Consider the following 15,927-nt stretch of genomic DNA (forward strand, 5'->3'; position numbering starts at 1 on the left):
TTCTATTCGGTCACGACTAAAATGTGCTTCACAGATCGTTGCCAACAAATGTAGCGACTGGGTATTTGCAGATAAAAGTTCAGAGGCCAAATGTCATACAGCAATTTAACATCGAGTTCGCTCGGCACACAAGTTGCCCACAAGCAGCCTGGCATCAACTGTGTGTTGGCGCCTCGTTTACAAGGCGGATAAACCAGCACTTCATCAAAGCTCAGGGACAAATGAGAGAAGAGTCATTGGCGCTGGCTTTGAATTTGTACGTGGAAAATATCCATTAATTGCTCAGTTCTAATGAGAAAAAAAAAGGGCCGCTAATGAAAACTGAACTAATCCTGATTAAATGCAAAGTAGCTGTTAAATCAAACCGTGCGGGATATTGAGACGTAACCTTTTGCGATCTGATCCAAGTATTCAGAAAATTAATTGTTAATATTGGGCTGTGCTGAAATTATTACCATTGTAATATGTTAAGTTTGCAATAATTAATAATCGCTGGCAACCACGCGAGTCGGCAATTTATGCTTGGCATATCGTGTGTGGTTTGGCTGTTTGGATATGATTTAAGTCCCGACGCTTGCCGACTGCGGATTTTCACTGCGATGTTTCAGTGCAATTTGAGGAGCTTTTACTACAAAAGGAGAGGTAAATCACGACCGCCAGCCTCTGCTCTTTTCCTTGCGAGCCCCGAAAAGCCGGGCGCAAAATATCTGATAAAGGCTTAAGATCACCGCCGCCTTCCCCCCCCCAACCCGAAAAAAAAAGCACGTGTGGGGTGGGGAAGAGCATAATAAATACTGTAAATTTCTGATAACTCAACGCTTCAAGGGAAAAGGGCTCAGTGACGAGTTAGCCATATGTGTAAGTACCTAAATAAATGTGCCCGGAATATTGACAGTGCAACTTAAGTGGTCGTGACGAGTTAAGCAGGTGTTGAGATATGCAGTCCGCCTACAGAAACGCAGTCACTACAGTTGACAGCAATTACCTGTTAGGTTCTTTGAGACATTTTGTCATGATAAGACACGATATTAAATCCAAGGACTATTTTTTATTAAGTTCCAGGATACTGAGGATATAAAGTTTGACTGAGTCAGCTTCATCGTAAAATAGGAGACAGATGGTTGATTAAAGGAAGGTCAATTTCTCAGCGGTCTAATCAATTGAGAGAGAGCGAGAGAGGGATATTCTTCAAGTGGTGGATCGTTCGTTGGAATCTGCAATGCAATTAGATACACTCAGGCACTAACACAGCCCCCTGCTGTAAGAGCTTGTTCAGTACAGGAAGATGGAATGGAAACCTCCCATTTTGTGCTCCAGGTATCTGAAGGTCTTCTGTTCTGCAGCGCATTTCATAGCTATTGTCATCACTGTGTTGCCACGTGAATTGAGCATTGTTACATGAGAAAAGTCGGGGATAAGTAAATGCTATTCAGCCCATTGTGGCTCGTCAATCAATTACAAATAGAACAAGCTCTCAAGTGATCGACCGATGTTGGAGAGCGTTGATAGCGTGGGAGAAAATTGAACATGGGTGAGAAGTGGAGCGAGAGAGAGAGAGAGAGAGAAAGTGAGCAAAGTAGCAAGAAGGAGAGCAAGAGAAAGTACAAGGGAGTGAGAAGGACTGCAAAGGATGAGAGAGAGGGAGAGGGAGAGGGAGAAAGAGAGAGGGAGAGACAGGGAGTAAGACCAGGTAAGTAAGAGTACGACCTTTTATAAAACAATTATACTTCAGTAACAATGTGAAGAAAACAACAAAGGCTGTGACAATGATGAGACGAGACAAGATAATAATAATAATAATAATAATAATAATCCTTGCACTTGATATATCACTTTGTTGAGACATCACAAAGAATAATCTGTAAAGCGAATCGACTGAGTATTTTGTGTTGCAGTTCCTGCTGCGGTGAGCGCTACTGCACAGCACACACGTGGGACACTGAGGGACAGTTCGAAGTTCCAAGTCATCAGCTTCAAACGCCAAGCGCAGGCTGATGCAGGAATCATCACAAAACAAAAGGCACACAAACAAAAACCAACAATAACTGAAATATTACACCAGTTCTGATGGCCTAAGGTGCCACAATCAATGTCTACTCTATTCATCCGGAAGAAAGCCAGTGGAAATAAAAACAATGCTAATCCTTGCAACTGACACAGCGCCTTATCACGCCGTTGAGAGGTCTCAAAGCGCTTCGCGGAATATACTCTGAACCGAATTAACTGTACATTTTGTGGGGAAAACGCGACAGCCAATTGCGCCAATCTCCTTCTTGCTACTTTGCTCACTCTTTCTCTCTCTCTCCCAAACAGTCGTGAATTGAGTGACCAAATTGTTTTAAAATTATTGCGGAGGGATTATTAGCCACAGAAAGCAATCAGCCAAATGACTAACAACCAGTTTCCAACTTACTGCTAGGTAAACAGAGGCGTCTATTTTAAAATCAGATTCCTGGGAAGCTGACGTGAAAATGCCAGTGACTTCCAAACTGACTTTACACCACTGTCTGGAGGGCCAACAATGTTCATTAATCTTTCTCAGCTGAAAAGCTGTGACAATGGTTATAAATAGAATAAGACGTAGCTGTATGGCATGATAAATGTCTCCTTCCGCCTGTGTGCGGGGAGATTTTAAACAATACTTGCCCGCTGAGTGGAGGTGGTGATCACACAACATTTTATGATGCCATTCGTTGCTTTGGAAGGATTACACCCAGAAAGCAATCAGCTAATCGACTAACAACCGGGTTTCGATTTACTGCTCGGTAAACAGAGGCATTTATTTTAATTTCACATTCCCTTCACCTCGCTCCCTCCCCTGCCTCCTTCAAGGCACGTCTCAAGACCCTCTTCTTCGACCGTGCCTTTGGTCAACCTCCCACAGTCCCTTGCCCTCCACCCTCCCTTACCCCAACCCCACTCCCCTGCTCGGGTGCAAATCCGTGACTGTCCAGTGCCTTGGGACGTCCTCCCGACGTGAAAGACGCTGTACAAACGCAATTTTGTACTGTCTTGTGTTGCTTCAAACTGGACTTGTCAAGTTTTGTACCGGCTGAGGTGAAAATGTACCAATTAAGCCTCGTGTTTGACAACATCGAAAAGTCTCAAAGCAAACTGCTGTCAATGTGGAGGATCTGCAAGTCTGTCGGGCGAAGGCAGCGGCCGATTTGTCCACAACCACGTCTCCCCTTCAACAAAGATACTTTAAAACCAAAAGCCTTTAGCATACTAGTGAGAACATGGGGTGACACAGCTCAGTCACTGCCATAACGCATCACATTACTGCCTGCTGCAGAAACCCACACTCCAACCCAAAGCGAGCGAAAGGCAGCAATCAACAGATCACGAGAACCATTAGCTTTCAGCAACAACATTTACATATTTCGCCGTATGGAACACACAAAATACAAACAACGAGGAGCAATTAGAGCTTTTACAGCGAGTGCCTTTTTAAAAACTGAATTCCATCTCTGCAATCCATGCTTCTTGTGTTTAAAAAGCTCTCAGACAGCAATCAAGAAACAATGACACTGATTCATACAGCAGAATCCATTTTAATCCGTTACCCCCCCCCCCCCCCACCGGTCCACAGCCGGATATTGAACTGGAAGAGAATAAAATATTGGCACTTCTGCATTTTTTAAGAGCTGGAGATGGACCTTTTGGAGCTTTGCAGTGGATGTTCTTTTTTTCACCTTTCTTTTCACAAAAAAATCTGCAGGAACTAATTTTTCCTGAGAGCTCAGTGCTGAGCTGAGTGCCCCACAAACAGTCGGGGATCGAGTGACCCAATTTTTTTTTAAAAAGGGACCATTACTCCCGAAAAAGTGATCCGCCAATCGACTAACAAGCCAGGTTCCTACTTATCGCTACATAAACAGAGGCGTGTGGAGTAAGGAAAGTTGCCGTATGTTTCGTCCTGCCCAGGAATCGAACCCAGGTCCTCTCGCTTGCGAGGCGAGTGCTCTAACCACTAAGCTCCAGGATTCCATTTTGAAGTTAGTGTGCACTGGAATTCATTTACGCAGCTTGGAACGAACTCGTACTAATAATCCTTGCATTTGGCTCTGGGTCTATAAGACCAAAGTGCTTTGCAGGGAATTGCTGTCAAAGAGTAGTGACTGTGTATTGTGTACTGAAACGCGGCAGCCAATTTGCACGCACCAATGTCCCAATTGCTGTGTTTAAAGTCTCATCCGAAGGACAATGCAGCATTTCTTCAGCACTACACAGGAGCTCTGAGCTCATGTTTGACGTGGGAATTGAGACCAAAATCCTTTGAACCAGAGACATGAGTGGTGACTGACTGAGCCAACCTTTAAAATCAGTGATGGGATCATCGGGTGAGGGATAAAGGCAGTAAATAGAGTATATTTTGCAGTATTTGCTGATGTTTTGCTCGGTCTCCAATATAGTTCCTGCTGACCACAATTATTGTCTGACAACTATTGATATTTAACACAGAGAAAGGCTAGAGGCTACATCAATGGTGAGGAAGTTCAGCTCTGTTGCCCCTGACTTAACCAGAAACACTAACACGCTCATGTCAGAAGCCACTGGCCACTCTCCCAGAAAGATGTGCGTGCAGCAGAGCTGTGAAAAGCCTGAAAGCAGCAATAGAACTAATTTATTACAATGACCCGGGGCAGGACAGCGAAGGGGGACATGCTGAGAGAGACTGTGGTGGGTTTGGGGGCGGTGGGATGACGCAATGGAAAAGCCTCACTGCGAGAGGTCAGTGTGAAGCAGAGGGCAAGGGGCAGCGTGCGAGGGGGTGGGGGTGGGGGGGAGAAGCAGGGAGAGAGCGAGGGTACGGCGGGGAAACGGTCATCGGCGGAAGCCGGGTTGGTTCATCGCACAGAAGATTCTTGAGCCGGAGGGGACAGGACACGTTTGATAAGGAATTTCCAGAGGCAACAGCAACTGGAAGATAAAGGTCCCAGTGCCGGACTTCAACAACAACAACAACTTGCGTTTATATAGCGCCCCTCGCGCAGGGTAGCGTCTCAGAGCGCCTGGACTGGCCAAAGGGGTTGTGGACGGTGCAGGGAGTTCCAGTGTATGTAGGTGGCTTTCCATCTGGCAAAGTCCACTTGCAAGCGGTCCGCTGAATGAAGCAACCCGTCCGGTCTTTTCAACAGAGAGCGAGCTCGGGTGCGTCTGTGCAAGTTGCCGATTGATTTCAGGCCAGCTGTTAACTGGAAAGATTCATTGTCGTGAAACAACGGACATGAAACTGAGCTGCCTCATTACACGGTCTCCTCGGCCACTGGGAGTCGCAAAACTAATAGAATCGATGGCAAAGACAAGGCAACAGCGTGCCCCCATGAAACCGCGCACAATTTCTCTTTTGCAAACCGTGTTGAGCACTGCGCTCCATCTCTGCGGGGAAGAGCAGAGAGCTTGCATCTGTTCGAGACACTAAACAGCTCGAACATCTGCGGCGGATCTGACACGGAGCGCGGGGGAAAGCTCCTCTTTGCGCATTAACGTCAACTGGGGCTGCGCTGCCGTTTTTAACTTGCTCTGTCAATCAGCAGCAATAGCAAATGGACGTGAAGTGGGGCTCGACAGCGCAGCGGGTTCATAACCGGGAGAGAGGCACGCTTTCCCTCTCGAACCAGCCGTTCGTCGGCCTAATTTGACGACGGAATGAAATTGACTGTCGGTTAAAAACAACCCCCCCCCCCACCCAAAAAAAAACCTTCCCGTCTCCAGTGCATTCGTGAGGCCCAGCATTTTTTACCGAAGTGATACGAACCCGTGCATTTGATGTGGCGCCTACGACATCCCCCAAGCCACCCCCCCCCACCTCCCCTCCCCTGACTGATCAGCTTGAAGAACATAGTGTCCAGAATGTGCGTGCTGAGCCTGCTCTCTGATTGAAACACTTGGCAAGGCCGTGGCTTGAATGCAGACCAAGACCACGTTGACTCCTCGTACTGGGGATAAACCCACTCCAGGAGGCTCCTCGCTGTTCTGCCAACAAATAGCATCACATCCCATTTACGCTCTTGAATCATGTTGTGCAGGAAATTGGATTGATCCTGCAGAAAAGGGGGGTCAAGTGGTGGCAGGACTTGATAAAAATAATAATAATGGCGTTTGATATAGCGCCTGATCACGTCTTCGAGACGTTCTCAAAGCGCTTCACAGAATATACTGCAAAGTGAATTGACTGCGTATTTTAATGAACCTTTCTACGAGCCCAAGCCTTTGCCCTCCCCAACTTTCCAGCATTAGGGTGAGCAGTGTGCGTCCCTTAGGGAGAGAGTGTTATACCCTCTCCACGCCAGACAAACGGAAATTTCCAATGCTTGAGTGGAAAGCTCTGTGGTTCAGTTTGCATACTCTTAAGCATGGCTTGTGTGTGTGTGTGCGTGTGTCTTTGTGTTTGTAAAGATATTTTGAATCACCAAAATAAAAAGCTGGTCGACTGGTCTCAACCTGCCTGCCTTTAGCTCATTAACTCGAACTTGAAGGAGTAACTAAGTCGGTGCTTCTTCCACAAAAGACTTGCGATGATTCTGCAAGTAACCCTCTGAACCCAGCTAAAGTAGCGACAAGTGTACTGGTGGGTCGTACGAATAAAGCAGGCAGCTCCATCACTGAACGGTAACAACCTCCTCACTGTCGTCGGTTTCAATTTATTAAGTCTCCTGTGAACAACACTTTTTTTTTGCCTGTAATAAACGTGCCTCTCCAAAACCAGTGTGTTCGATGCTACTGTACAATGGAGCGAAGCAGAACTGCACTGTCTTGATTGCAAATAACGAGATCCTAGGTGGCCAGTAAATTGGTGCCTTGACTGGCCTCGTGAAGTGCCACTTTATCTGCGCTCCAACCTTCCTCCTGCCCTTGAAATGCAACCAGATGAAATTGCTCCCATAAAGCCTTACTGGTTCTGAAGTGTTGTCAAAATGATAAGGGCCAGCACTTTGTTATCCCGCCCAACGTTGCTCCTTATGTGGGCCTTCAGCTTCGACGAGACTGAGATTTTGAGTTAGAAAGTACTACTTGTGCGGCTGGGAGAAGATTGAACATCACATGCCCGGCCTTGAGCCGCCAGTGAGTGACCCACGACAAGCTTCGTCACACGAAGGGGTTGCAATACCTGGATTCCCGATCCTGGGATCCCAAAGGGTAATGGTGCTCCTGAAATCCTGGGATTCTTTGAAGAGAATCCTGGGATGTTGGGAATGTATAAAGGCCGAGCCGGGGGGACTGGCTGGTGTTTAAACGCTGGTGCGGAGAACAGCCCCAGGCGTTCCGGGACAAGGTAAGATTCGGGATCCCGGGATTCGGGGCATTAAAATCCCAGGATTCCGAAAGATCACCGGATTGCAACCGGATGTGCACAGTCCTTCGTTTGCAGATCGAAAATTTTCAGGTGGTTTTTTGACCCGACAGAAGGATTTCACACCCTGTGTTTTTATTGCACCGACTCTGTGTGCGCAGTTGAGAGCCTGATACCTGCAGCAATTGGGACTTGCGCTTTGTACACTTGCGTGGATGTGCGTCTAACTGTGTACTTACTGCTTAAGGTCTCGCTCTTGGTCGTGAAATTACAAACGTGCTCGGACGCCCGAACTAACCGTTTCCTCTGCCATTGTTTCTCACGTGAAACCCGATGCGGTTAAGGGGACAGGCGGACAGTGGGTGTCTCACTGTGTTGACAACTTCGGCCCCAGCTCTGTCGAGGAATGTGGTGGGTCTTACCTGGGACATTGTGGATGGTGATAGCTAGAATAAGCAGCAGGATGCGCTTCCAGCTATTGTGTTGCTGTTCGGGGCTGAGCTTTGGACTGTGGACTGAGGGCAAATCCTCCAAGTAGCTGGGCTGCTGTCCTCTTTTTCTCTGGTACACGTCCCCATTTTCTAGCTTGTCTGAAAGAACAAAGAACAATCGGTAAGAAGGGTGGGAAAAAAAATCTGCTCGGGACAGAATAAAATTCGGTCGACGGGCGTGGGGGAATTGCTCATTTTCTACGTCGCCTTCACTGGGCGGCAAACCATCGCTTAAGTTTCTTTTAAGGGAATGGAACTGAATCGAGCTCATTTAGAAGGGGCAGTCCAGCCACAACAATTGACCTAAAAAGAGTTACCAGTTCCCTGAAGCTCAGACGTACAGATTTATTACAGCCTTTGGCTCATTGTGAGCCCAGGGTCTATCAGTTTCAGAGCCTGCACGTCCACTGTGCACCCCCCTCACTCCTGCCCCTCCTCACAGAACTCTAGAAAGCAATCCACAATCAACGTTCCTCCTCTTTCTTGCTGCCCGTGACACTGTGACCGATCTGAATTTGAAGCCCCCACTGAAGGCGAGACACACACAAACTGACGAGATAATAATAGTCCTTGCATTTGATACAGCGCCTTATCACGTCTTCGAGGCGTTTCAAAGCACTTCACAGAATATAGCATAAAGTGAATTGACTGTATATTTTGTGGGCGAAACGCAGCAGCTAATTGTGCACAGCAGCGTCCCCACATTGCTCAGAAACAACAGAGATTGGGACGGGTGTCTCGGTCACGAATTGCCTCTGGAGCCCTGAGCAGATTCATGGAGAACGAGCGTTTTTTTTATTTAAAAAATGGCGGGCTGCTCCGAGCATCTCCTTAAAAGGGCAAAATCTTCCATCAGTGAGTTCCACATGCTCACCATCCTGTGCGTAATAGAAGTTCTGCCATAAAACTCCCTTTCAGACCAGTTCGTGGCTGTCTTACAGTTACACCTCGTGCTCGTGTGTGAAAGATCTTCTGCACTCCCATCAACTCTTCCAGTCACACTCCTCACTGAGCGCGGTAACCAGCCAACACAATGCGACGAGAGACACTGAGCATGAACCTTGGTCCACCACCTCCTGTTCTACTTAATAACAAGATCTGCATTACCACAGGTTGGGACTTCAAAGTAAAATCTCAAAGTAAAATCACACCCTGGCATACGGGAGCTTGAGTGTGAGGTGCCGAGGCCACTTGAGATTTACTTTGAAGACTGGAAGTTCATTAAAATTCACTTGTGAGTGAGCCAGGATTTTGCAATTGAAACGGAGGTGATTCATTTGCAGTATTCCATCCCGTGTGTTATGGCCCTGCAAGCTTACATTTCAGCTTTAGCATGGCGCATGATTTAAAACAACAACAACGGCTTGCACGAACATAGCGCCCTTTGCGCAGAGTAGCATCTCGACAGTAGCGGAGCCTGGCTCTGAGCCAGGTGGGGAGGGGGGGGCGGGTGGGGGGGATGGGGGAGGTGGTCGTAAACACAGTCGAAGAGGAAGGTTTTCCAGCAGGACTATTTAGCCTGTTGACCTGCAATCTCCACCATTAATCATCCCGTAATGAAAAGCTCCAGAACACGTTAATAACCTATTTACAGAGCACAACAATAACCGGATTTGTCATCTCATTTCCGCCCTGTTGATGCCAAAGGTTTTTTTTNCCTTCTTCCCCCTCCCTCTTCCTCTGCCCCCCAGTGAATTGCCTGTCAGCTCTCTTTGGTGATTGAAAGTTCTCTTGTAATGAGCAAAAAGAGAAGTTGTAACCCACTGAGACACAAGCGCATTTATAATAAAATATAAAGGTTAAAATCTTTTTCCCAGCAACAGAAAGGTGGATCAGCCGTGTGTCCCGTCTTGGGAATGGCTTTGGTTGCTGTTGGATTGGTGTCCATTCCCGGTCGAACTGTCCGAATCGCACATCAGTGAATGGAGCCACCACATGGCACAAGTCCAGAGCCTTGTGTTCATAATAATAATAATCCTTGCATTTGATATAGTGCTTTTCACGTCGGGAGGACATCCCAAAGCGCTTCACAGAATAACTGTAAAGTGAATTGACTGTATATTTGTGGGCGAAACGCGGCAGCCAATTGTGCACAGCAATGTCCCACAAACAGTCGTAGATTGAAAATGACCAATTTATTATTGTTTTTGCTTTTTGGAGGGATTATTATTAGGCTCTGTGTGGAGTAAGGAAACTTGCCCAAGGTTTCGCCCTCTGGCTGGAATTGAACTCAGGTCTCTCGCTTGCAAAGCGAGTGCTCTAACCACTGAGCTACAGGACTCCACATCGCACTTAGAGCTCCTGCTAAACAGCGAGGGTGGTCCGAGCTGGACGAAGCCTGCCAGGCAGCGCTTGCGTTGGCAAGCTGCACGGTTTTAGCTGGTTCAACTCCATCAGTTGCCCCGGTATCTTCTCCTAATTTTTATTACTTCTGTAATTCTTTAGTTGTCAAGACTCCGCCACTGTGAAGCACTCCAGGATGCTACCCCACATGAAGGGCGCTATATAAATGCAAGTTGTTGTTGCTATAATCCTTGCATTTGATATAGCAACTTATCACGTCTTCAAAACATCTCAAAGCGCTTCACAGCATATATTGCGAAGTGGATTGACTGTACATTTTGTGCAGCTACTTCTATTCAAAATGCCCCCACGTACACTGCAACGCATTGTTTCATGTTGCCATGGGTAACAGACGGATGTGTAAGATTGATTTATGTCTGGCGTTTTCTTTCCAAAATTTTCTGCAATTACTTACAGATGTTCTGAACTCTCAATGAATCTATTAATGTCTTAATTGCAGCTGCTAGTTGGCACATAATATGATAGATTTTCCCCCCGAAGGAATACACTCAGTAAAATGATTGTGCTCGACTTATTTCAATCCATTCAATCTCAGAATTTTTTTTTATTTATGCAACAGACTTGTATGTTCACTCTGCAGTTAAGGAGTTAAGCCAATAGAGTAGAATTCTATTACAACACGGGGGAAGGCTTAAATCCAACCAGCCTTATAATAGGGGCATGATTGCCAGTTAGACCTTGTGAATTTCACTGTATGTGTGTGTACAAAAACCTGGCTTCAAAATGCAGGCAGGCAGGCACCTTGTGGGTAGATAATGGCCGACTTCTAGGTCATCGGGTCCCCAACGAGGTAATTTCATGCATGCGGAAGGGAAGTCAGTTCTGACTGGGTGAACTGGAAGTCAGACATTTTTCCTGCTAATTAAACACCCCAATTCCAGCATATGTGAACCTGGGTTTTGCCCACAAAATATAATTCACATTACAGTATATTCTGTGAAGCGCTTTGAGACGTCTCGAGGACGTGATAAGGCTCTATATCAAATGCAAGGATAATTTATTATTATTATTATTCGTCTAAGTGGACCTGGGTTACACTGAAGCATATTAAAAAATGTGAAATTCCAGGCGTGTTTTATGGTGGAGAAAAAAAACACTGGACTCCATCACAAAGAAATGAATTGAATAAATTCCAAGCAACGTCGGGTTCAGTAAAAGGCAGCACATTGAGTGCAACTGCTGAGGATTTGTTTTTGTTGAGTGGGGAGGAAAGAGTGTTAGTGTTAGTAAATTAGCGTCTTCGAATTTTATCCCGGGGTGGGGGGGGGTTGGGGAGGCTTTGTGGCGAAAAGGACTTGGAAAAGAAGATCACGCTGCAAATTAAGGCAACAAATTAAGGCTGAATTACAGAAAATAAACAACAACTGTTAATGGTCATCATTTTAATTGGGCTGCTGTGACCCAGCTGAGCTCTCCAGGGACCGACCGCAGATTCTGTGCTGTTCGCAATATTTACGCAGCATCTTGATAAGGGAGCAAAAGTGAAGAATGCCTAAGTTTTTTTTCTTTGGGATACTAAGTTGTTACCAGCAATTGCGAGGCGAGAGAGAGAGAGAAAGAGAGAGAGATGCGTTAGAAGTGATTTACGGAGGTTTTATTAACCAGGCAGATGGATATCGGGAGACATTAAAAACAAGCAATAAGCAAGTGGTGCGCAATGGAGCCGAGCAATACAAATCGGAGTGAGATACAACAGCCGGCCCTGTGTTGAACTCGTCGTTTTATATCGTAGCAGAACTCCACAAGCACTGGATGTGAAAGAGCTTTGCACAGTACGAGTGCGAGGAACCCGATCGGTTGGCGTGAGGGGGAACAGTTTTCTCAGATAACAGCCTCTGGGAATCGGACCCACGCCAGCAAATGCCTCTTCTTATTCCAGAAAGTGGGGGAACCAATCCCATTCTAAAGCCTGGCACAAAGCACTCACGGCCGTTAGCAAACAGCCTCTCTGCTTCAAGCTATATCGGACATTCTCTTGAAATCTCTTCGCCTTGCACCTACCGCTCTCTTTTTGATCTTTGGGCAACATCCTCAAACTCCCACTCCCCCCCCCCATGCTACTTGGCGATCTGCATCATCTCCGTGAAGCCCATCGAGATGTTATTCCTACTCAAAAACACCACACGAGCCTAAGCTGATCTTGTTAAAGGACGTGCTTCAATTGCTATGTTCACCTCATTGTTGTTGACACTTCAATGCAGTTTACTCTGCTTGTTTTATTGAAGGGCAGACATTGTACGAGATCAGTGCACAATCTCTCGATCTTTCTCTCTGCAGACACAGCCAAGGTTTCAAAGATTCAAAGAGTCAACTCGCGTAACCATAGCGACGGATGGCCAATGCAGTCTGGCCCTTATTAGTGAACTTAAAAATATATATTGCTGAAACTCAAGTTTTACACTTCAAAATAGTTTTGGGGAAACCTTTGCGGAACAAAATACTTGTAAAGAGTTTCGCTGCCACCAGACATGCTCATTAAATAACCTGGTTTGTACCACATCACAGTGCAATGTGGTTCATTAGTGCATTACATTGCAGTTGCTCTTGCGAGATTAGCACATTACTTTAAGAGATGGCTCAGGCTGATTAAATACTACAATCAGGCACAGCCTTGCCATCTCAAGGCTAATCTTACTTAATATTAAATAACCACCACCACGAAATCACACAGCGCCTTTCACGTCGGAAGGATGTCCCAAGGTGCTGGACAGGTGAGGGTTTGCAACCGAGCTGGGGGTTGGAATCAAGAAGAAGGGAGGGGAGGTGGGGGGGGGGGGGGTGCATGTGTGGGAGTGTGGGGGGCAAAAACACAATCAAAGAGGAAAGTCTTGAGACGGGCTTTGAAGGAAGCAAGGGAGGCGACTTAACACCTTCTTAAGTAAGGTCAAGCTTGAGACTTTGCATTCTTCTCGACCAGAGATGTTAAAAGCACAAGAGTAAGGCCGATTGTGTGGGTGGGGAGGGGGGGGTGGGGGAGAGGGTAACTTTTCTTTAAATAACACAAATACGTAGGCAGATTTTTGGAAGACTATGCAACAGGACCAGAACTATTCTGGAACCGACATTTATGTTTGGAAATAGCAACAGCCATCATGGGAACCAGTGTCGTACAGTGCAGTACGTCTGAAATAACCGAGCTACTCAAAAGTGAAAGGCAACAGATGCATTTGATTCCCCCCCGCCCCACCCCCCCGGGGCATAAATTTACAGATTAAACATTCTCATTATATCAGTTTTACACTCCAATGCACAGGGCTTAAGATGGTCACTCAAATGTCAGCTCAGCTTAATCAGGAGACTTTTGCACTCTTTTGCATCGAAAAGTCGCAGTCGGCCTGGATACATACACAAGCTTTGCTTCCTCAAAGCAGTTGAAGCTGCCAGGGCTCAAGGTATTGAGAATGCCATTCTACAATAATAAATAATAACTTGCATTTAGAGTAATGTGACTTAAAGTAGCTGCCTGTTACTTCATAAATGTCCTCAAGTGGCATACAAAATATCATTGATTTGCAGGGAAAACACTAATCTGGACCAGCTGCGTCCCACAACAATAAATAATAGCTCTTGCATTTGATGGAATTTGATGGACCTTATCAAGTCATCAAGATGTCTCAAAGCACTTACCAGGATTTAACTGTAAAGTGTACGTGGCTATGTATTTGTGGGCAAACAAGCAGGCCAATCTGGGCACAGTGACGTCCCAAAAAAAGCCATACAGTGAATGACCAATTTTGTCGGAGAATGGAAGAATTGTTGGCCAGGCTGCTGGGAGAAACCTCACCACCCTCTTTTGAGTAGCACACTCGGGATCCTTTAGAATCCCAGGTAGACGGGATACTCGGTTTAATAACGATGAGATGAGAGGCCAATTAATTTGAGTTTGGGTGTGAATGTTGACGAGAGGGAAAGAAATGTAAGACAGGATAAAGCTGAAGAAAGACTCCACATTTCTTCTAATTATTGACAGTAGGACAACAGGTGGTTGTCTGTCACCTAGCTTGTCTGGGCATCAAAAAGGAACCAGCACCTTGGGACGTCCTCCTGATGTCTATACAAACGCAGCTTTCTATTGTTGGAACCAAAGCCCCTGCATCATAAGGCGGTCACGGCTGGACAAGCACCAGGCTACACGGTTATCACTTACTCCCACGTCTGACACATTCCTGATGTCGGTCACTTCACCTCTCCTCTTACATCAACACGTTCCCCCAACAGCAAGCAACAGCGTCTGGATCTGAAACCCCGTGGTATTCCCTGCCTTTCTCTGCTCGTCAGAAGTTGTGGGGAATTTCAAACGCAGAGGCAACGATTTCAGGTTTACTGGTGATATCGATACCCACCATCTTCAGTGAAGCTCCTCAAGATACAATCCATCACATTCACTCACAATTACACTCTTTTTACATAACTGTTATTTGAACAGTCACTTTTGCAAATCGCTTGTTCCTAAGTCACTAGAATCAAATCCTCCTCCAGCACTGACTACCAGAGTTTTTATTCCCCCGGGCTGACAGGAGGGGCTGAAGGGCGACCTTGACATGACGCTGGTAATGGAGAGTATGGGTATGTGCGGGGGGGCGGGGGGAGGAGGGAGAAAGGGAAACGGGAGATGTTTCTCTAAATAAATAAGATCTTTTACTCTGAACTAATTGCACAACTGTCATTACAAGGAACAGGAGGAGGCCATTCAGCCCATCAAGTCTGTTTATTACATCGTGGCACATCTTTCAATCCCATTTTCCCACGCTTTCCCCGTACCCCTTAACATCCTCACTTGCAAAGCATGCAACTAGAGCTGATTGAACCCAGGCCTTGTGAAACTAAACATGTCCTCAGGAGATGGAACACTGTGCTGTGGAGGCTAACCAGGGAACAAGAGAAATTATTCATGGTATTTCTGTGCAGCATTGCACAATGACAATTATTTGCGATTTCATTTAAAACTTTTACATCTGGTTTGGCAAGGGCTCTTTGTAACAAGCGCAACAGGAGGAGGCAAGTTTAGGGTTTTTTTTTGGGGGGGGAAGGGGAAGAGTCTGTGTGTGGAGGGGATTCTGAATTCAAAGAAGCTGAGCATTAGTGCTTTGCATACAGCACATTTGACAGTGATGAATAACTCTGGCATCTGTACAATGACCTGTCACTAATCTTAGAATACTTAAACACCACTCATTTACTCAGGTACTGTCAGACACTGTATATCGACTTACTTAACGGCAGTTTCATTTTGCCATCCATCATGTGGGAAGGCACATCACAATTTCTGAATAACCACACATATTGTTAGTAATAATAAAAATCCTTGCATTTGATACAAAGCCTTATCACGTCTTCGAGGCGTCTCAAAGGGCTTCACAGAATATACTGTAAAGTGAATTGACTGCTTATTTTTGTAGATGAAACGTGGCAGCCAATTGCGCCCAAACCTAATAACAATAATAGTATTGTTAATAGGTGTGTTTGGGTGACTGGGGTAAGTGTGAGTGTGTAAAGAAAGGAGAAGGTGTATGGGTTGCGTGAGATGTGTGTGTGTGCAGTGGTGGGAGAGGAGGTGTGTTAGGGAAAGTGAAGTACACAATTATTATCATTATTAATATTAAAATGGGTACAACGTAGAGGAGCCCTATATTAGATCTATCCCATTAAGCCAGCTCATTGCTCTCAACGATTCCCTTGGTGTGCTGGCCTGTCAATCCGGTTCAATGGCGTGTGCGAATACACACAGTGTGGTCACATTGCATGAATCTTGACCGTAGTTAATCACAGTGGTGC

At 46.0% G+C, this 15,927-nt stretch overlaps 1 protein-coding gene across 1 annotated transcript in view; it reads right to left on the reverse strand.

The window, feature by feature from the left end:
- LOC103175539 (zinc transporter ZIP11) overlaps window positions 1–15,927 on the reverse strand; it is a 171,900-nt gene that overhangs the window by 77,276 nt on the left and 78,697 nt on the right. Inside the window, exon 5 of the mRNA XM_042342563.1 lies at window positions 7,720–7,887. Coding sequence (XP_042198497.1) covers window positions 7,720–7,887 — 168 coding nt within the window. The remainder of the gene's footprint in view (window positions 1–7,719; window positions 7,888–15,927) is intronic.

Source organism: Callorhinchus milii, unplaced genomic scaffold (assembly GCF_018977255.1).
Source record: "Callorhinchus milii isolate IMCB2004 unplaced genomic scaffold, IMCB_Cmil_1.0 Scaffold20, whole genome shotgun sequence".
Lineage (NCBI taxonomy): Eukaryota > Metazoa > Chordata > Chondrichthyes > Chimaeriformes > Callorhinchidae > Callorhinchus > Callorhinchus milii.